Below are 22,384 nucleotides of genomic sequence, written 5' to 3'. Positions count from 1 at the left end.
TTGCATTGCTAAACCACTCACTAACTTACTTCAAAAAGATGAATTATTTAACTTTGATACAAGCTGTTGTGAAGCATTTGAAACATTGCGAGAGAAACTTACTCAATCCCCTATCCTTGCTATTTTTGATCCCAAAAAGGAGACTGAGCTTCATTGCGATGCCAGCTCGTTCGGCTTTGGTGCTGTATTATTACAGAAACAAGAAGATAATAAACTTCATCCTGTAGCTTATTTCTCGAAGACAACATCAAAAGAAGAGGCAAAGTTGCATAGCTACGAGCTAGAGACGCTTTCCGTTATCTATGCACTTAAAAGATTCCATGTATACGTACATGGGTTGCCTTTAAAAATCTTTACTGACTGCAATTCATTGGTCGAAACCTTAAAAAACAGGAATGCATCGGCTAAAATAGCAAGATGGTCTTTGTTTTTAGAAAACTATGATTACACAATTCATTACCGATCTGGAACTTCTATGGCTCATGTAGACGCTCTAAGCCGAACTGAAGCCGTTGGAGCAATCAGCGACTTAGATCTTGATTTTCAACTTCAGATTGCTCAATCCCAAGACCCCTTAATAAATACCCTACGACAAAAACTTGAAGCTGGTTCTGTTCAAGGATTTATCCTCCAAGATGGTTTGGTATATCGTCAGTCTTCCACAAATCATCTTCAATTATATGTGCCACGAGAAATGGTAGACAATATTATCCGACACAATCACGAAAAGATTGGTCATCTTGCCATCAGCAAAACTTGCCAAACCATTAGCCAACACTATTGGTTCCCTCATATGAAACCAAGAGTTGAGAACTTCATTAAAAATTGTTTAAAATGCATCGTCTATTCAGCACCTCCAAGAACTAACAACCGAAATATGTACAGTATTCCAAAGACACCCGTACCATTCGACACGTTGCATATTGATCATTTAGGACCCCTACCCAACATTACATCTCGCAAGAAATATATATTGGTTGTCATAGATGCCTTCACCAAATTTACAAAATTATACGCTACCGCTACAACTAATACTAATGAAGTATGTGAAGCTCTCACTCAATATATGTCATATTATAGCAGACCGAAGCGAATTATAAGTGACCGTGCAACATGCTTTACTTCAACCGCATTCAAAGAGTTTGTTGATTCTAATGATATCACTCATGTTCTTAATGCAACCGGTTCCCCTCAAGCGAACGGGCAGGTGGAACGTGTTAATCGTGTACTTCGCCCCATTTTAAGCAAATTATGCAATTCTTCTGACCATTCTGATTGGAGTTCGCATTTGAGATCCGCTGAACATGCCCTCAACAATACTGTCCATAGTTCCACAAGCTTTCTTCCTTCGATTCTTCTTTTCGGCATTGAGCAACGAGGCCAGATCTTAGACGAATTACATGAATTCCTTAATGATAAGCATGTTACAACAAACCGTGACTTAAACCTTCTTCGTTCTGAAGCGTTATCTAACATTGAATATTCACAATATCGAAACGAACAATACGTAGCCAATAGAACCAAGCCAGCCCCTAGTTTCTCTGAAGGAGATCTGGTAGCTATCAAATACACAGATTCCACTAATGCAAATAAGAAACTCGTCTGCAAGTTCCGCGGCCCTTATATAGTTCATAAAGTACTTCCCCACGACCGTTATGTAATTAGAGATGTTGATGGATTTCAGATCACGCAGATGCCTTATGACGGAGTTTTAGAGGTAGACAAACTTAGGAAATGGTCTAATAACATATAACATGATGTATTACTAGACAGCATCGTATTGCTTTAATTAGAATAGAATTGAGGTCAATCCTAGGTCAGGATAGCCGAGCTGTAATATCTTAGACATATGACCACGATGCGGCCACTGTGCTTCGTGTGTCAAACTTGATCATGACCGCTGTCATGATCATCGTGCGCGCGGCAATGAACAATAAACGTCATTCGTTTACGGATCGTCGTACCGGCAACATCTTCAGTCTTCTTCTGTGTCGGTTTATTTCTTCTGCCTTTATTCTTCTGCCTTCGGACTGTGCTCAGTTTGAGTTCATCGGTTGATTTGAATTAATTCAAATTAATTCTAATCATTACATTATTATTATTATTATTATTATTATTATTATTATTATTATTATTATTATTATTATTATTATTATTAATATTTTTATTGTTATTATTATTATTATTATTATTATTATTATTATGATTATTATTATTATTATTATTATTATTATGATTATTATTATTATTATTATTATTGTTATTATTATTATTATTATTATTATTATTATTATTATTATTATTATTATTATTATTGTTATTATTATTATTAATATTTTTATTGTTATTATTATTATTATTATTATTATTATTATTATTATTATTATTATTATTATTATTATTATTATTATTATTATTATTATTAGCTGCTGTGAAAGATGAGTAAGGTTAATAGTCTACAGCAGTGCTCTCCAACCTTTATAGGATCGCGGACCACTTGCCTTTGCTGCGGCCCACATCGATTGGGGACATGCATTTTGTAGACTTAGTTCATTGTTTTTGATCAAAAATATGTTTTTATCTTATTCTAGACATGCCTGTTGAATACTAAATCTTGATTGTGGGGAAAAAATGCACGATATGTATAGTAATTTGCTTTTCTTCTTTAAAACAAATTCTTTCGCGGTCCACATCTGTTAACCACTAGTGGCCCGCAGACTGCAGGTTGGAGACCACTGATCTACAGAACTAGATACTGCTACGATGAAGAGAACGAAAAATAACTGGAAGCTGGAGCACATGATGTAATAACCAACTTATAGAGGATTGAGCACGAAATTTGAAAAAACTCATTGGGTGTAAATTTATTTTTTATTTTTCTTCCAGTGTTTGTTATTTGGACGATGCGTTTTAAATGTATTTAATAAAGCAAGCGGAATACCTTATTATTAATTAGTTGGTTCATTTGCATAACATTTTCTCCTTAGGTAACGATTAAAAAAAATCATGTCATGCACAAGCAACAGAACCATTTTAGACATACAGGTGTCCCCCAAGATACGACTGTATTTGGGACCGAAAAAATATCCCAAAACAAGGCGTAAGTCGAAAAAGTCGTATGTCGAATATCTATGAATATAAAGTTTATAACCGAAGTTGAAGAGTTGGAATTTATAATATCGTGTATTTTATTTAAAATAATGTTCGATAATGTAATAATTATATTTTTAAAACCGTACACAATATAGATATTCAAGATAGGGCAGTTGTGGAATCTTTGGAAATGTGTGTATAACGGTTATCAGCGCAGATATTCTAAAAAATACATCAATTTCTTGTCAATGACAACTTTTAACTGTCAAAATCAAAATCGTCGTATCTGCGAATCGTCGTAACTCGAGGAGGTCGTAACTCGGGGGACGCCTGTAATTATCGGAACAAAACAAAGTTTTCCAATCAAAAGATATCCAACAACCCCTGTATTTAATATTTTGTCCTATGATTCATCCCATAGTCCGTTCTACCAGATACATGAAATGCTGTAAATAAATATCAAAGAAAGAAAGAAATATCAAATAAATCAAAGACACACAAAAATTCAAAAGGGAGACATTAGAAAAAAGATTTTTCAATAAGAAAAACAAACTTTAGTCACGATTCGCGTTGCACAATTTCTCAATTCAGCACTCAATCGTAGGATGTAAACAATTCGACGGCCGAAAAAAAACTCAGGCACAAAATTGACAGACGCAACACATACAAAACATCAGTGTAAACAAGCAGGGCAGTGTGGTGCATTGATTATTGAATGTAATTTACAGAACAGAAGTTATCAATGAGGAAATCTCATTCGTATCATCTTCTTGCTTTCAATCAATTTGTTACAATGCCGGTTTCATGCGCACGGCTAAAGTTTGTGTGAGTTTTTTTTTCGGTACGCCTCTCCAAAACGCTTATGGTGCAGTTTTCGCTTCGTTTGCATTCATCCGCTTGTGGCAGTGGTGGTGGCCCTTTATCGGTTCCCAATCTGGCTGACATATTAGCTGTCCGAATCACGGAGATTTGGGCAAGTGTAAAGCGTAGTGCAAAGTATGGGACTATTTCCCGACCCTCCCATCACGCCCCGGCTGAAGAGGCGTCTCTTTGGCGGGGGTGGTTCTGGAAGCAGTTCTTCCCGCAAGAATGAAAGTGTTGTGGCGGGGAACAGTGAGGGTGGAAATGCTGGAAGCAGCAGCAGCAGCACGGGAAAAGACTCCGGGAGGCATTCAGGTCGTCGCCATCCAGGAGACCGCGACGATAGTTTCGGCAGCCTGTCGAAGTCGTCCACTCCGCAGCAATTGTCGACGTCTTGGGAATTCATCCGGTAAGTAGCAGAAAAATAAAACATTTTAGCATGCTTGATTGAAACAAAATGATCCCCCAAATGCGTTATAGATAGCGTTGGTGTGCGTGGCGGTGTTTAATCATCATGCCCTAGCTACAAGAAAACGAATGTTTTTTTTTGTCTTCTCATCCGTTCTTATTGCCCTGGACATGGTTTTCCCGCAATACGCAATCAGGCGCTTTTTCGGGCAGACAGTTCGGTGCCGCACGTTTTACGCCAGCTTTCTAGGGCAGCAATTTGTGCGCCATTCGTACGAAATTCCAAATGAATAGCCATTATGTGTGGTCGGGTAGAGGATTCAAAAAGGACTTCCTCCACTCGTAAACTTTGCTCCATTAAATCTCGTCCCATTCCCTTCCATGTTTGTTTTTTATGTAGGTAGGTCTGATGGTTGGTTGTTGGTATTCCGTGTTTTCCGTGGTTTTCCTACGAACCATCAGGCGCCAAGGCAGACACACACACATACACTGTTCTGGCACGATCCTATTGATTTGACCGAGATTTATGTTTATTCATATTTCGGTGGCTCGCACACGGGGCTAGATGTTTTCTTTTTGCTATGTTTGCCGAATATTGCACTGCCACTGTCTTTGCGCCGAGCCTGGTTGGGTTAGCTTTGCCTGGTGACAATTTATGAGCTGGGCAATAAATTTTGATTATGCGACTCAACTTGCCCCTGGACCTGCTACACCTACTATTGATAGGATAACGATACATTGAAGCTGTTGTTCCGCTTTCCAGGGTGAGGGAAAGCGTGTTTTCTTGCTGCAGGTGGTACGAGGTGCGGATGGAGACATCATAATTTGTTTTCGCCTGTTATAGGTGGCCCGCAGCGCGTGAGAATACGTCATGATAGTCTGGATTCTAACAAATCTATCGCAGACACGTTAACGCGAACCGTAAAAACTTCAACCGTGCCCTGGTTGTACGAGTTGTACTAGGGCGATAAGTGTTTTAAAGCCGTCACTATCAAAACAACGGCCGGTGGATTTTGGGTTTTGGGCGGGCTGGGATGGTTTATGTTCCGAGGAAATTGGATTATCGGTATGCGAGACTTTGATAACGCGGGCGAGACGTCGATTGTTGAACTAGATGTGGAGCAGATTAAAAAAAGAGAAGGGAATCGATTTTATGTCGAACCCGTTAGAGGTGATATGATTTTTTACTGGTCCTAGTTGACCTAGTTACACATACAATTTAATTAGTTAGAGATCGTACTGTAATGATTGTACGATTCAATTATAATGTTAATTTATATTTCAGATTATAATGCTAAAAAAATATAATTAGGAATATGTTTTCCTGATGGCAATATTTATAAAAATAAATACCAAATTTGAATACCACAATTAAAACAGAATTTAGAAAATGAATTAGTTACATTTAGTTGACTAATGGTAGTATGGTCAACATTCTAAAAGCGTCGTTCGATGGGCTTGTTGAGTAATGTTGTTTAACTTCCAATTTCTACACAAACACTGCTGAAGTGCGTTTGTGATATTCGACACTGTGGGAGTTTTAGAGTTCTACCTCCTAGACAGTAAGATATCAAATTTAGTACAATTGATTTCGGGTCGTACGTGGAATTCATCCAACATGTTTTCGGACACAGGTTGATGTCCGACAGAGAGAAAATCTGTCAGCATTGCTACAGGATCGGTTTTACCGGAACAGTGATGTATCGCCCGTGATCGGTTTCGGCGAAACAGAAGACGAATCTCCTTCGTACCGTTTCTATCCATCTAACCTCTTGGCAGGCAGCTTATTCTAGACCCAAGCACAACAACAACACGTACGTTTGCTGCCCACCACACAAGTCGTTTGCGCCCCGGGATCTGGTTTCAGTCTGCAATATTATTAGTACGGCCGTTTGTGTGTGTGTGTTCTGCGAACATAAAAACTGTCGCACCATATAGGTTTTCGTATAAGATCCTTGCTACGGTGGAATGTGCTGTCGAGGCACATACACACATAAACAATCTAATTTAAAAGTGGACCCCAATGTTCAGGTTTAGAATTTTTAGCAAACAGAACTACCAACACACGCGAAACTTGTGCCTTTTTGTAGGCTTGTTTTAAATAATTTAATTGCATTGTCTATCTCGGTACAAACCTTTAAATTCATTTAATAATTTAGTGCCAGTGCCAGTGGGGTAACGCTTTAACACATCGGTGACACGTGCCTCACTAGGGCCTGATGAGGCAACACAGTGTGGAGGACTCGTTGGCTGTGGTTAGCAGACCATACCATACCGCTTCACGTTTCAGCTTGCGTATTCGATTCCCATTCTAGCGAACAGAAAAATGCACTCCCATGCATCAACAGGCAATCGACATCGCGCACATTGCCACATAGAAATTTAAAAAAAAAATCGACCTGCCCGTTCCTGTCTGTCCTCTGCGAATGGCACTAAACCGCAGATGAAACTGTTGTGCCACCGCATTGAATTACGCGACGTCATTCAAAAATACAAACCCACACAGAAAACTTTTTTTACTGAACTTCAGTAAAATTTTACTGAAATTTTTTTAACTGAAGTTTCAGTAAACATTTCAGTAAAAAGAATGTTTACTGAATCAATCAGTAATGTCCGATGCTCACCAAAATGACAGCTCGTTTACTGAAATCCCAGCAAAGCCATTCTCATATTACTGATTATTCAGTAGTTGGTAGCGATTAAAAAATGACAAAATACTTCTTTTAAATTGAGTTTTTATTGATGCGCAGATATTGCCAGTCGCTCAGTTCATATAAATACATGTTTCGTGTTGTTTTATAAAGTTTTTATACGGTATTTCACCGTCGCAAGTGTAGATGGTTCAGTAAGCGCTCACAGACACCACGCAATTTCAGCACGCACAGTGGATTGTAGCAAACATTTTACACACCAACACGGCTGCCAATTGTTTCAAATTACTCCCATTAGCCGAAATACCACCTGAAATTTCACCAGGGTGCCTGTAAACGCCTACAAAATCAACTTTTTGCACATCACGAGCAAGTAGGTACCGCATTGTTTGTTTTGATGTTCTGACTGACAGGTCGATTTGACAGAATGAATTGCTGCATTTTCAGTAATTTGTTTTACTGATATCCAGTGAAACGACTTATTTGACACTTATTTTACTGATTTTCAGTAAAATGCGTATTACTGAAACGATTTCAGTAAATTATTTTGCTGAAAGTCAGTAAAAACATGACATTCATGCTGAAAATCAGTAAAATATTCTATTACTGAACCGTTTCAGTAAAAAACTTTACTGAAGCAGGATGAGAAAATTTGCTGTGCAGTGAGTGAGGCAACTTTGGTGTGTTTATTTTATGTCGCATCTGTTCCGTTATTGGTTGGCCGTTGGTGTTTGGAGTCATTTAATTGAATTAGAAGAAGAAAATAAAAACATACTACAAAATTGTTTGTGGGAAGGAAAGAATTGCTTTAACACGTAGCAAAAACATAACTGCGTTAATAATAAACCAACGGGGTTGTCATTCTTTTAGCAAAGTAACTGAAATTCGAGCCTGAAGTGTAGCACGCAAATCTTCTTGAGGTATCGCTGTCGCTTCCAGAAAGCCGCTTCGCTCGAGCCTACTTCCGACGAGGCACCCAACCACCTTTCCGAGGGCAATGGCCACCGAAAAGTACATTTCCATTTTTTTTTTCGTTCCACGGGCTGGAGAAATGTTTGCAACTTTGCAGAAAGTGTAGTCGGCAAAGTCCATTTCTTCGAAAATCGGAGCAAACAAAATAAACGAAATCCACGCGCTCTCAGCAACAAGGGAGAAACGACAGCAGAAGTCACTCCGTTGCAACTTGTCAATAGCACCCCGAAGTGGTTTGTTGTCACTTGGTGTGTCATTTTCTAAGACAGTTGCAAATGAGGTGTCCCGTTTATGTTGCCGCCGCATTTACGTTGTTGTTGTTGTTGTCTGCTTTCGATTCTTTTCCCGTGTTTGCCGGATCTGTTCCGCCGGTGCCCGAGTGCGTCTCGGGAGGGCTTTTCGGTTTTTAATTTCTTGCCCGCCCGTGTGTACCATTAGGCACTGGCGTCGTCGCGATCGTGTACCTTGAGACGGCGGCCGATAAGAGGCCAGGCGAAATGTGAAGCGAAAAGAGGCCCACCACCGAAATCGAACCGAAAAACACACACACACACACGCACACACAAGTTGCGCTTGAAAACACGTTCCCCGTTGTCTCTCTCTTTCGCCCATGTTCCGGGAGTTCCGAAGGGGAGCCTTTTTGGGGTGTTTTGAGGGCAAGAGTCTCGATTTCATTTCCTGTTTCGGGACACCCGGGACCCGGGTGGATCACGTCTTCGAGTGTTGGGCTCCTCGCTCGCCACCGATTCACGACCGCTGGAGCTGGTGGTGAGGCGTGGAGGATGGAGAGGACCAGCTTTCCGATGAGATGATGCACCGGCGGGACTAAGGCACTAATGAAAGCAAATGGTTGCTGTGTGCCATTCTCGTGGTTCTCGTCCCCGGGAAGCCGGTAAACATCTGCCGCGATAATAAAACGATAACACTTACGAGATGCGACCGGTAACACTCGCCCCACCGTCTGTTCGCGCTCAATCGGCATTAATAATTGGTTGGCTTTTAGCCCGGGCCGTTTTCTTACTCCTCAGCGCATCTTGTGGCTTTGCGGTGTGATTAAACCTCACAGTCACAGAAACGATAAAAAAGTGAGTGGAACCGAATTATCATCAGCTGGAAAGGCTGTGTCTTCGTCGATGTGGTACAGAAAATAATTAACGCTGATAAAATCAATCCCCAAAATGTGCTGCCTTTACCGGCGCGCTTTTTGACCGCTGGTCGTCTTTTCGTTGCCATTTGAAAGGTGTGCGCACGATGAGGTGAATCTTTCCAGTTCGAGAAATATACACTCCACCACCCTTGAGCTGCTGGTGCTGTCGATGACAGGATGGTGGAGTGGATTCGAGCAGGGATTTGCTGTTTTTGCTGGGTTCGCTGTCACATGGTGCTGTTACCGTTGACTGTGCGCAACCCCAACATTCACTTGCTTCTTGTATAAGAAAGGTAAAGCGTGGAACAGGTCAATGAATCCTGTGTGGCACTTGATCAAACGCTTTTTTGCGCAAGAGTGTGTGTGTGCGTGCTTTATTCCGGTACTGGGTGTTGGCGCATATCGCGCAACCCGGGAGTGCATTAGCACGGTGAAGCAAAAAGTTGTTCTCTAACAGTTCCCCCAATTTGTGCTATGGCACATTGAATTGCGATATTGAAAACAAAACGAACAACTAAAATAACGTTCCATTTGTGAGCAAACAATATTGTATTGCTCGGCGGATGTTGTCGGCGGTGAGGTAATTAGTTGGTGAAAAATGATTTTTAATGTGAACTTACAGGCCACATAAATCTGGGTGAGGCTTTGTGCGCCGTATTTACGCAGGAAATGGTTGGTTGGTTTAAAAAAGGGGTTTGATTCATTCTTGTGTCATCGGTGATATGTTCAACCAATTAAATTTCACACTCCATGCGTTGAACATTGGTGATGTCTTTGTGTCACTCTTTGTTACTCTATGGTCAAATTTGTCCAACAAGTCAGATATCGACTCTGAAGAAAAAAAAGCTGAAATTAGTTAAAATGAGTAAAATGCTGTGCTTTCAAAATGATGAGATTGGTTTAAAAAATGGAAATTAAATGTATGTCTTGATAATATCCCTCCAGACTATGATACTACAATTATTCAAACTGTACTTTATGAATGATAAATTTCTTTTGTTCTCTTTTGAAATCATCAGCCAGAACATCTACACCTTTCTTTGTTATCAAAATCGCCGGTAAGAAGGTTTTAGAAAAGAAGAAAGAATGCTTTGTAAAGGATATTCTATTACCAACATCCTATTAGCGGTGTGTATGTATGGGTGTGTGTGTGTGTGTGTCGGTGAGAAGTCGGATGCATCGGAGGTAGCAATAACCTCCTCGATGCAAACACCCAATCTACCGGCATAACGGACTCGCACGGAAACGAACTGCACCGTGTAAACGCAATCGCTTCTGCGTGCAGCTGTTTTTATATGTTTGCGCTCTCTCTCTTGCTCTCTTTACTCTCTGTTGCTCTCTTCCGTTGATATGCTGCGATGAGAAAACAGCATAAAACATGAGAGACAGCATAAAAGCTCACCCCAACAGGAGAACGAACGCGCACTAAAACGACTGAAATTGCTGCATTGCCCTGGAGAGAGAGGTCAACGGCAGATTGAATCATTTTAGAATTGGTAATCCTTTTTCATATTTATTTTCTTAATTGAAAAACAATAACGATATTTTTTCCTTTTCTTTTGTTTTTGATATACTTTTTTATGTTTAATTTGAAACATGTGATTATGGGCCGGTCTCGTAGTACAGTCGTCAACTCGTACGACTTAACAACATGCCCGTCATGGGTTCAATCCCCAAATAGACCGCGCCGCCATACGTAGGACTGACTATCCTTCTATGGGGGAAATCAATTAGTCACTGAAAGCCAAGCCCACAAGTGGGGTACAGGCAGGCCTTGACCGACAACGGTTGTTGAGCCAAAGAAGAAGAAGAAGAAAAAGATTATGTAGCACTTTTGCTGTTTAAACATTGTTATAATGTGCGAAAGATATCACATACCGAAATCATCAATAAGTTTTCATGTCTCTGCTTTTTCTTCTTTACATAAGCTTTTATGTTAGGATTTTGCTCAATGTAAGTTATGCCTATTTATAAAGTTACCGTAATTTAGGGAAAAAAAGAAAAAAAAGCGTAGCACTACCAACCTTTTAAACATGTATTAATTGTTTTGAAAAAGGCACAATGCTCCCTCAACCACCGTACAAGTGTAAAGAGAGCCATCCCGAGCGAACGCGGCGGTGCGGTCGAACGAGGGATTTCGGTTCGCAGAGAAAACTATGCTCGCTCTCCGCTCATTCGCGATTAATCCTTTATGGTGTAAAGATCTCTTCGCGTGCGCGTCCCGTGTGTTGTTCGCGTTCGCGTTGTTGCCTTTCAGCCCCGTCTGCTTTCGCTTTCGACGTTTTTATGGTGCGATTTAGCCGAGTGCGTGGTGGTGGTGGCTGTGTCAAAAAACCTACCAAAATGTCCTTCGTTGGCTGCTTTGTTGTGCTTTAACTGTGCTCAAGTTCAACGCAAACGATCCCAACCAGCAACAACAATAAACTTTAACTTTCCTCACAGCGCGGTAGAGTATAACCAGCGTGCTTGTCTGCTTGGCAGCATTTCCAGCCTGTTTTTAGTGAAATGTTGCAGAGTGCATTTAATGTAGTGTACGTAAAGTACGTCTCTGAAAATTGATTAAAGTGAAATGTTGCTGGAATTGTGCCGCATCTTATGCTACCATTTGAAAAGTGTTTGTTTGAACCCTCAATCGAGCGTGTTGTAAAGGAGATGTGTTCAAAGAAGAACACAGTTGTTCCTATAGATGCGGCACACGTGTGTGGTATGGTACCGAAATGCTCCCTCCCGGAGAGAACCTACGGAAATGTGCCTCCCAAAAACCTGAAACCAATATCGATTATTGTGTGCATAGTGGTAGAGAGCGCGTGCTGCCTTTTTGACGAGTGATGATGGGCTTTTATGCGAAAATTGGCGTTTAATGGTGGTGTACCGTTAAGGCAAAGCGGGCAGCAGAGCATAGTGTTGGTGTTTAATGTTGCCCCTGCTGCTGCTGTTTCGGACCTGCAAAAGGTTCAATGATGAGAAGCGAGAACAATCCTAAAAAAGAAAATAAAACCCCCCGAAGAGGAAGACAAAATGCAACACAAAATCTTGATAAATGAAACAAGGCCCCCCCTTACGCCGGCCTGTACGCCATCGCGCAGAAACAAATCGAAGGGACGACTATCGTGCCGCTGTTTGTAGGTGGGTGGTTTGTGTGTATTTGTGTGTGTGTTTGTTCGTGCGTACTGCAAGTGGGTGGATTGAACCACCAAAAGATGTTGTTGGGGAAAGTTGCTCCCCTGTCCCCGGGGCTGCCTCCTGTGTGTGCGCCTCTGCCCGTGTGATTTTGGGTTTCTTGCGGTGCTGCACACAAACACACACACAGAATCGTTTGGTAGAAGTGAAGCAAAAATTGTACCGAAAAAAAATCCTCAAAAACAGTGCAATTTATTTTCGCCTTGCTCTCCTTCGCAACCGTGTGAGCGACGTTCGGTGGAGGTTGTGGATGGGTGCTTTGTGGCGGATTGTTTTGTTAGTGTTTATTGTGGCATGTGTTGTGTTTTATGCTGCCCCTGACGGCCGGTCGTCATTTCTTGAAGGGATTTTTTTTTCTCTATCGCACAGGGTTGATCTGTCATGCTCTGCGTATCATTTCGCTTGCGTTATCATCACTGTCTTCGACACACCGTGCGCGCCGGTTTGCGTGGCGCGTCTTCTTGATGCGTGTTGGGAAGCATGTTGGGGATGTTTTTTTTGTTTTTGGTTCGGTTTCAACACGCCGCTACTACTTTACTATCGACCGAAAAAGATCGAAAGAATATACTCACTTCGACGTGCTGCTAGCGCTGGTTTCTTAAGGAACACCAAAGAAAAATAATCATTTTTTGTGTAGCACCTTTACGAGGGGGATCCCGCATGGGGAGAATGTCTTCAGGGTGAACCTGGCGTACGTTGTTTTAGTGGGTGTTATAGTAGCAAGAACATGCTCTTTGCAAATTGTACTTTTGTGTAGCCGTTGTGCGAAGTTTGCTGCTAATCCACCGTTTAATCACAGTGAAATACGACAGGGCATAAAACATGCGGCTAATAGGATTCAGTTTGACCTTGGCAATTGGGAGCCGTTTGCTTGTATTGCGTACATGGTAGATTAAAAATAGGAAACTGAGCACTAATGTGACTTTTGTCGCTATGAGAACGGCAAATGTTGATTTAGAATTGCTGTCAACCTAATTAGTTTACTTCGATTTGATACATGAGCATACAGAGAAGAAACATAAATGATACAGAGAAGAAACAAATGTAGACTTTATACAAGTAAATGACGATTATAATATGGTCATGCTAGATTCATTCCATATTTTGGGAAATTCATTGTTAAAATTTTGGGAAAGATTTATTTGGAAAATATCTTGTTAAAACGCATGAATGTATGCGTTAATTGGCTTTACTCATTTCCTTATGGCAATTGGATAAAAATCCTAAAAAATAGATAAAAAATTACATGCTGTTAAATTTTATTATTATTAAAGTTGAGTTGGTTGCGTTGCTGTACAATAATTTGTAATCAAACTGAAATAGATAGAAAAATTAATTTATATGAAATTTGATTGTACATAAGACAAATCCGGTTTTCAGTCTGTAGTCTTTATCTATCTAGTCTGCTTTAAATGTTTTTTTATTAACTCGGCTTAAATTTTAAATGCGAAACAATTGGGGTTCAAGTTTTTTTACTTAATTCCTTACCAGTGACCTTTTTGCATCAGGGCTGGAATTAAAATTGGTTGGAATTATTTTTTTTACTCGTACAAGTCTTAGGAAGAATTTTTCCAGAATATGGAAGAAATAAAATAAAATAAGAATTGTGCAAAAATAGCAATCGAACAGTTGCTCAGGAATGCGCCTGACAGTCATTGGCCTTTTAAATGTGATGGGAGATATATTTTATTGTACCTGTATATATTTCATTTTAATACAGAAAAGTTATATGGCTACAACATTTATCTATTTATCTATTTAGATTAACTTTATTACGGCCTCGGCCGTATTTTCTGCTCAATCATCTAGATTAACCAAGAAAAAGGGATTACCTCGTTACTCAATCTCTGTACAAAATGTAGTAACTTTTTGAAGTTGAAAAGTTCATGTCACTCATGCTTGCAAGTATTTATCATAGCGTTTTTTCGCCAAATTCACCTGTGAATCATTGACAGGCGCTGATATGGTCCACCTTATTGTTGGTATTAGAGTAAATTCCCCAGGATTAACGGCCTGCCTGTCTGGGAAGCTACTGAATCATGTACGCGTGTGTGTGATCTTCGGTTTCCGAAAGATAAGAAGAGTTGGCAAAATTAAAGTCATTTGCTCTGTGCTCGTGCAGTCGAGCTTACCTTCGCCACTGCACGTATGTTGTAATCTCACGTGTAGCAACGTAAGTGCCCACGCAGAGTTTCTGTTTTACCTTCCTCCTTTTGCGTGGGTTGCTGCACTCTGTTTCACCGGGCGATAAGCGTACAAACACACTCGCACACACGAAAAAAAAAAACAAAATCAAACTCTTAGCAACAGTTTGAGTCATGCTTAATGACGACGCCAGGGGAATACACGATTTGGGCCTGGCGCCCGATAAGCGCCTGCAAGGTGCCGGCGAGCGCCGACAAAAGGTCATAATCGCGAGCCCGGGTCCCATTAGCGTCTTTGGGCGACCTTAAGACACCCATGCGCGTGGAACAGGGTCACACATGTACAATAGCGACGAAGCGCACGAATGTCTTAAGCTACTATATATGTATGTACTCGCGGTGTGGGCGTCATTCATACAGTTTTTGTTTTGAAGAGTTAAGGGCTACGAGCTGCTTCTTCGACTTTTAGCGCGTTGAACTGGGCAAACCGCTCTAGGGACGAGGCGCACAGAGCAGAATAGAAGTTCGATGCCTGCAATTACAGTGCAGGATAATTGAGGGTACGTGCGTCGAACTCTATTCTAGCTCGACTCAAACGCCCATACTTTTCCGGCTTTTCGGTGCCAGCAGAATGGGATTATCGGCGTGTACGTGTGTCTGGCGAGTTTGGCCCGTCTTGCACGTCTATCTCTTTCGCTACACGAAACCAGCAGCACCGGCAGCCCTTTCTTCTCTGGGGCATCCGGGAGTTTGCATTATTTACTGTAGGAAGTGTCCCTTTCCTTCCCCCGACCGGTGAAGACACGTTTATGGGGGCTTATTGATTGGGGTACGCTAGTTTCTCCTGGTCCCCTGTGGTCGATGATGCCGCGTTTCGTTTTTGCATATTGATATTTGAAGAAGGCTCGGGGAGGCATTCTTTTCCCGCCTGCCTGCCTGCCTGCCGAGCGCGCATAGTCCGTTTTAGCAAATGAGCGAAGATCGTGGCCGCCCAAAAAAAAACCTGCGGACCTGGTCCAGAGACTCCAGAGAAGGCACACACTCTATATCATGTCTGCTCACACACCATGCGGAGCTGTCTTGCCGTTCGCTCGTTTTTTCTTCTCCTTCTTTGTTGGCGTTCGTTCCGTTTTCTCGCTGAGGGCATGTCTTGCTGCCCTCATCCGCGTTGAGTAATTTATGTTACGTTTCGTTGTGTTTCTCCCCCTGTCTTTTTTTTTTCGCGTGCCCACTATTCTATGTAGGCATTCGGTATTGCCTATTTTGCCGCAGAGCCCTATCACTTCGAATAACAGTAAAAACCACTTGCCGCCATTACATTTATGATACACCCTGAGAGAGACGGCTCGGGCTCGGACTGGCTGGCTGGTTCGCGCTGCTAGAAGGGTGTCTCAAGTTGTTGCGAAAGGGAAGATCTCGGAGGCTGGCAATTGGAGAGGAGCGTTTGTGTCAGGTCTTTTACCTTCTGCTTACGTTCCTTTTTTTCCATTAGCAAGCCTTTAGCAGCTCCAGAGAGGGGGCCGAAGGTGTGGATATTAGAGAGAACTGAGAACTCAAGACCTCGGTGATACACTTGCCTTGTGTCGATTGCAAATATTGCGCTTGGTGTGTGGGTTCGGGCACCAGCAACGATGCAAAGGGAAGAATACAACAGCAGCAGCAACAACAACAACAACAACAGCAACAAAAAGATACTCGACAACTGCAGGCAATATTAAACTTGGCTTGGCCGCCTATACGCACACGCTTATATGCACCTTGTTCGACGACAGGAGTACATTTGTTCACACATATGGAGCAGCGGCGGTGGTTCATTAGCATCGGCAGGGCAAACGGAAGCAAGGGGTAATCTGCGTGCTTAGGAGGAGGGGTAACATCATGTATAATTAAATTTTATGCTAGTTACAGGTTTAAGACCGTAGCATCGTTGAATGCTGTGCAGTTACTGGAGCATGAAAATGGTTGCAATTTTGAAGGTTTTATTAAATCTGTTTGTGAAACAAGTGGAGATGGAGGAAAGAGCGAGATAGAACTGGGAAATGGCATACAATTGTACCGCTTGGTTGTAGGACGATCCTTGGTAATGTGCTGCTCACCTGAAGTGCGTTAGTTTTAATTGAAATGATACAAAAGTGCTCACAAGCTGGAATGAATCGATGTAATTAAGCTGCTGTTGAAGTGTATGTTTGCTTCGGAAATTTATGTGCAGGATTGTACAAGTTCCCATTACATGCTATATTAGTTTTTTTTTTGACGATTTAAGATTTTTGTTACATCACACTTAAGATCTCTTTACTTCAAAGAATAGTCTATATCATATTTTTACTTCAATATACCTACAATAACCAGCACGAATGTATCATAATTGAGGCAATAAAGTAGTTTTCATTCACGCCAAGGACCTTATGACTTCTTATGCTATGCATCTTCTTCTTTGGCGCATCAACCATTTTATGCCAAGGCCAGCTTGTACTACTAATAGGCTTGGCTATATGTAACTTATTGATTTGATTTTGATTATTGCCAGACGATGGAAAAAAAACTCATAAGAAAGTGTTATGTCTGGTCAATGATATTCAAGATTTATTGTTTCTCTATTTTAAATGTTTCTCTCATTAGATTTCTGATTGCAATGATTTATACAAATTGCCACGAAAATCCTTGAGCTACTTTCAATCGTTCAAAATCAAATCACCTGCCGTGCGCTATTTAAAAGAAGAAAGAAATGTTTAATGTCTGTGTATGTAGACTGCTTTATGCACACTCTTACACACAGTCATACGTGTTGCCCTCTAATTGCTGAAAGGTCATTTGCGAAGACGTAACACCCCGTATCATAAATGGGCAGACCGGAGAGCATTAACGTCTCCGTATGTTAACTGCTCCATTGTCCATCCGCCGATACAGCCGCGCTGAATGAATGCGTTTTTGGCCATAATTTCGCGCCGCCAGTGATTTGTTTAGCATTTAAAATTTTACGGCTCAAATTAACGAACCCCTCCCCCGTGCCTTCTGCTGCCCCGCACGGCAGCCCGACCGTTGGTCAATACAAAATTTAGAGTGCCCATTTTGGGAGATGGGCATTGTAGCGTTTGCCGCATACGCTGGTGGTATGCGAATCAAGATCGAAGTGGGAAGCGAGAATATGTCACACCTCGTCCCTCGCATACCACCCATTTCGACCATTCCGAAGCCTTTGCTTGTTGTTGTTTGGCCCCGATCCCTTTTGCTGCGCGCCCATCATCAAACACGGCGCAGCTGATCGCTCAAGTTGATCGAAATTTAAATGTTTCTTTTCTTAACGGGCACTGCTACGACTGACACTGACTGCGCTGTTAGGAGAAGTAGTAGAACCCGCTCGGCGGCAGGCAGGGAACACCGATGTCACACCGTGCAGTTGCGGGATTGATGGATTGACGGGACGATTTCGTCGAGCGGTTTTATGACGTCGTAATAAGCGCTGCGCATAAGTGTGTGCGCGCGTGCACTCGCGCACAAAATAACGCTTTATGATCAGCATTTGTTTGATGCTGATGCGGCCATTAACTGCTGGTATGTGTGTGTGTGTGAACGGTGGTGACGAATGGCAGGCAGTCATTGCCGCCATCTCCTAATGTTCGATTGCCAAACTCTCCGGGGTCGGATGGATGGATCAGGCCGTGCGGGGCTATAAATAGTGCTGGTGGTGGTTCCTTTGGATCACATTTCTTGAGGAATGCATTGCGCAAAAAATCCAAACCCTGCTGCATGTGTGTATGTGTGGGGTGGTATGGCATGAAGGGAAAATGATTTTACCTCTTGCGTATCGACCGACACTGAAGGGAAGGGTGGAATCTATGTGGTCGCAATGCGTTTCGAACGGAGCAACATTGAGCTGCAAGCGACGTCGTGCCTGGAAGTTGTGTGCGAATGCGCGCGCGCACAGGTTGAACGTTCTCTTTTTTGGCCCCGCGGGACTGAGGAACGTCATTGCGCGCATATTAGTTGAAATTAGTGATGGGAAAAATGAAGTTTTCGTCGGAATCGATTTTGGCTAGTTCCGAAGTTTTCTGGAATCGATTCCGGACAGTAGGTCCATAATCAGTTTCAGCTCCAGAATCGGATCCGGAATCGAATTTAGAATCGATTCAGGATTTGACTCAGGAATCGATTGCGGAATCGATTCCGGAATTGACTTCGGAATCGATTGCGGAATCGATTCCGTAATTGATTCCGGAATCGGAGTCGATTCCAGCATCGGAATCGGCTCCAGAATTGATTCCGAACACGGAATCGGAATCGGGTAGATCCGATTTCGAGTTCTCATCACTAGTTGATATGTATCGGGGAACGGCAGAGTGAATGACATGTGCACGCTGGACATTAGATTCTAATATTAGAAGTCAACTGATGGGATGGAAACTAAGTAATAAATCACGATAAATAGAAAACAAAATACAAAGAAATGAGCTTCCTTAGTAGAGATCCTAAGAGTGGATGAAGTTTGATTAGTTCGTTCAGTTCTCTCAAGAGGCTGCACAGATGAACGATGAACTGCGTCGGCAGGATTTTGCAAACTTCCCTTCGCTTAGATGAACGAATGAACGGAGCAACGAAAGAACGAATGAACAATCCTTCAGTCCCTTAATATAAACTAATTCCTCTAAAGAGAACTATTTTTCCGAAGTCTATGTCTTTACATTAGTCTGTGTTGCTAAAGAGGTTTCCCTCTTAGCTACAGCTGGCATTACACATTTCAATCCCTCCGGTTGATACTGTTGATTTTCCATTCATTCTGGCCACCCCCATCGCACCTAGGTCGTGTCGGAAGGGCGCTGGGAAGGGAACCGGATTGGTGACCGGAGCGTGCCTGTTCTCTTGAATGTGACGAAGTTGATCTCAAATGGTGCATAATATACTCCGTGCGCACACACACACATTCACGCAGCAGTACCCCGGATCGAGCGAGTTCGAATGTTGTTGCGCTTGACGAACTCGCTGCCGTCGCGGTTGGAACTCCCACTCGATAAACTAACTTCACCACCCAGGGTAAACCCGGCAGAGCAGCAGCATCTTTGAGCCAGTGTTACCAGTGTCCCACCTCCTTCCACCTCCGTATTTCTTGATATGCTATGCTGTGTGTGTGTGTGCCGTTCCATTTGGAATGACATAAATTGTTAACCCAGAAAAAAATATATAGCTCCACCGCGGCATTGAAAGGAACAGGCAGCGCACCGTTTGCAGAGGTGTAGAATAAAATGTTTTGCTAGTTGAGTTAGAAAAGGAGACCAGATCGAGCGACATATATTGTTTTTTTTTTTGTCTTTTGCCGGTACCGCATGGTTGCTTTGGAAGATAAAATATAAAAGCTTTCCTCCCGTTGATCGCTTGTGTTTGGTTGCGTTTCGCAATTTTGCGACCCTTTTTTCAGTGAGCTCCGCCAAACGCATGTGTGTGTAGGTACGAAGATGCACACCGTTGCACGTGTCAGTGATAGTTTCTTGTTGCGGGTTGGTTGAGTAAACCTTTCTAATGCCCCTAGAGGTTGTCGTCGCCGTCGTTTGGGAAGGCCACGGATGCTGGCAGATGTGGGTATATAAATCAGCAAGCGAAAAAAAAATATCCCGGGCTGGTGTGTCTGTTCGAACGCACGGGATGCAATGATACGGAGCTGGCTGGCTGCTGCGCTTCCCTCTAGACAGCGTGTCTGATGCGCGTTACGGAGAACATTCGCGTGCACGTAGGCGTGAGTGTGTTTGTGCGTCTTTGGTCGCCATCTCCCCCACTTGGTGTGGAGTGGCAACATGGCTAATTTACGCACTCGCTTGTAAAGTAATGATTTGCGGTCGATTTTATGAGGTAATCCTTCTGCAGCGAGAGTTATTCACTCTTGGTGCAATAATTTTCCTTTTTCAAAGTGCAATTTATCTTAGTTTATCATTCGAGGTGCAACCGGCTGCGCAGGAGAAGTAAGTGTTTTGTAACGATGATCGGTGTGTTGTGGCATGGTCGATGGGCGTTAAAATGTGCGCAAAAAAAGAGCAAAAAATGTTAAACTAACATGTGTCAGCATTAGTTCGTTCGATGGGGGGACATACACTATGATTGATGTTTGATCTTGCTCTTAGCAAGCAGTCACGTGAGTTATTGAGTTTCTATAGCGAATCATTATTTTATTACAGTGCTTGCGTAATATTTCGGTGCATATTTTACTCGCAATCTAAAAAAGTGTTAAAATTTGTGGATTTATGTTTCATCCCTGAACCTGTTGCATGATGAAAGTGCAAAACCGAAGTGAAGTGCATTAAAACATGAAGTAGTTTAGCAACGATGCTTTAGCAATTACGGTCAGTGTCCAACAGTTATATGGCGTCAAATAATGCTTCAAAACTGTGTTAAAAAGCGCAAAACACCGAGGGTGTAAACAACGGCCGGAAGCAAGCGCAACAAAGAGAGCAGTAACGCGGCCCTTCACCAAAATCCAACCCAGTGCCCTTGCCCTGCCGCGCCCGTTTGCGTTCAGTGATATGTTGAGTGAGTGTTATGGACATTCTGACGACAGCCGAACGGGCGCGTAAAATTCTGCTGCTTTTGCCTTCGCCGCCCCGTGCGTGTGGTGCAGCGCGTGCCGTGTGCTTTCCGTCTGGCGGCGACGCGAATATGCACTTTTGTTTGATGCAGTAGCGGAGCTGCATCCTCCACTCCCCCCCCCTCTCCGATCCTGCGCCAACCCCGACAAGTAGGAAGCTGAACGGAAAAGAAAATGTTGGGTGCACTGAAGCGTCGATGGAGGACTACGAGAAGGTTGGTAACGGTTTCCAGAACAAAAGTATAACAAAATGACAACGGTCTTGTTAAATGTTGTGTTAATGCGTAAAATATCGCGCAAGTTGGTGGGAACTGTATAATTAACATTCACGTGCTTAAGAAGATGGTTCGACGTTGGTTAAATTGATGTAATTTGAGGTTTTATGGTCTAGTAAAATGGCTGCTATTTCAGCCTGTGTCTGTGAAAACATTAATCAATCATGTTGTATTTTCGATACCTAATTGAAAGTTGTGTTCCATTTTATTTTATTCGACATTTTAATTTATTCAACAATTGAAAGTTGTACAACTTGAATATTGTTGTATTAATTTTCATTGCACTTTAAAATGTAGCTTTACCGTACGACCAGACAAGTCGAGCCATTGATGCGTGAAAGAAGCCATAATCAAAATGGCTAATACCTTTCAGGACTATCTATATCATATACATATCACGACACGAGACTGTCATCCTGTATAGTGCGATAACGTTCTATGAAATGTCTACTTGTATTCACGTCCACACTAGTGTTGGGTTTCATGAATCTCTCGTTGAGATTCATTCATATGAATCTTCAGTGATACAGCTTGCTGTACGTCAATAATATCATTGAAAACCCTGTAAGTGAATCGAATCTCGAGTCGAATATTCAAAGAGTCATACATCTCTAAAGATTCATACATACATTCATCATAAAAAACATGAATCTCAAAATATTCACGAATTCATTAAAATTCATATATCTCCAGGGATTTATGAATCTTCAGAGATGTATGATTTCCAAAATATTGAATTTGCCCAATCCCACCTAAAACTTGCTCGTCGTGAGTTCCATGGAGCCTCGCATGGACCGTCTCCCCGTAGCAAACTAATTATCCTACTGCGTAGTACTTTCCAAGAAGTCTCGAAAGCCTGTATAGACTGGCATGACGACATAGGTTGTTATGCCAAGAAGAAGAATAATAAAACGCACAAGCTTTATGATTTCTTAGGGTTTTAAGAATCCCTAGAGATCTTTTGAGATTCATGAATCTTTCAAGATTCAAGAATCTTTCGAGCTTCAAGAATTTATCGAGATGCGTGAATCTTTCGAGATTCATGAATCTTTCTAGTATCTTTGAAGATTCATGAATCTTTAAGA

General features: G+C 42.0%; 1 protein-coding gene across 6 annotated transcripts in view; it reads left to right on the top strand.

The window, feature by feature from the left end:
• The first annotated feature begins 3,760 nt into the window (after positions 1-3,760).
• The window catches only part of LOC1274938 (uncharacterized), a 56,113-nt gene continuing 37,489 nt past the window's right edge, over positions 3,761-22,384 (top strand). Inside the window, exons 1-2 of one of the 6 annotated variants that reach the window (XM_061642634.1) lie at positions 11,292-11,436; positions 20,618-21,239. In XM_061642634.1, the coding sequence (XP_061498618.1) occupies positions 21,199-21,239 (41 nt within the window). In that variant the 5' untranslated portion in view covers positions 11,292-11,436; positions 20,618-21,198. Of the gene's footprint in view, positions 4,364-11,291; positions 11,673-20,617; positions 21,240-22,384 lie in introns of those variants that run through there. The other 5 variants (XM_061642632.1, XM_061642633.1, XM_061642631.1 and 2 more) reach the window with 5 other exon arrangements.

This window comes from Anopheles gambiae, chromosome 2 (assembly GCF_943734735.2).
Source record: "Anopheles gambiae chromosome 2, idAnoGambNW_F1_1, whole genome shotgun sequence".
Taxonomy (NCBI): domain Eukaryota; kingdom Metazoa; phylum Arthropoda; class Insecta; order Diptera; family Culicidae; genus Anopheles; species Anopheles gambiae.
This window is presented reverse-complemented; position numbering and strand designations above follow the sequence as displayed.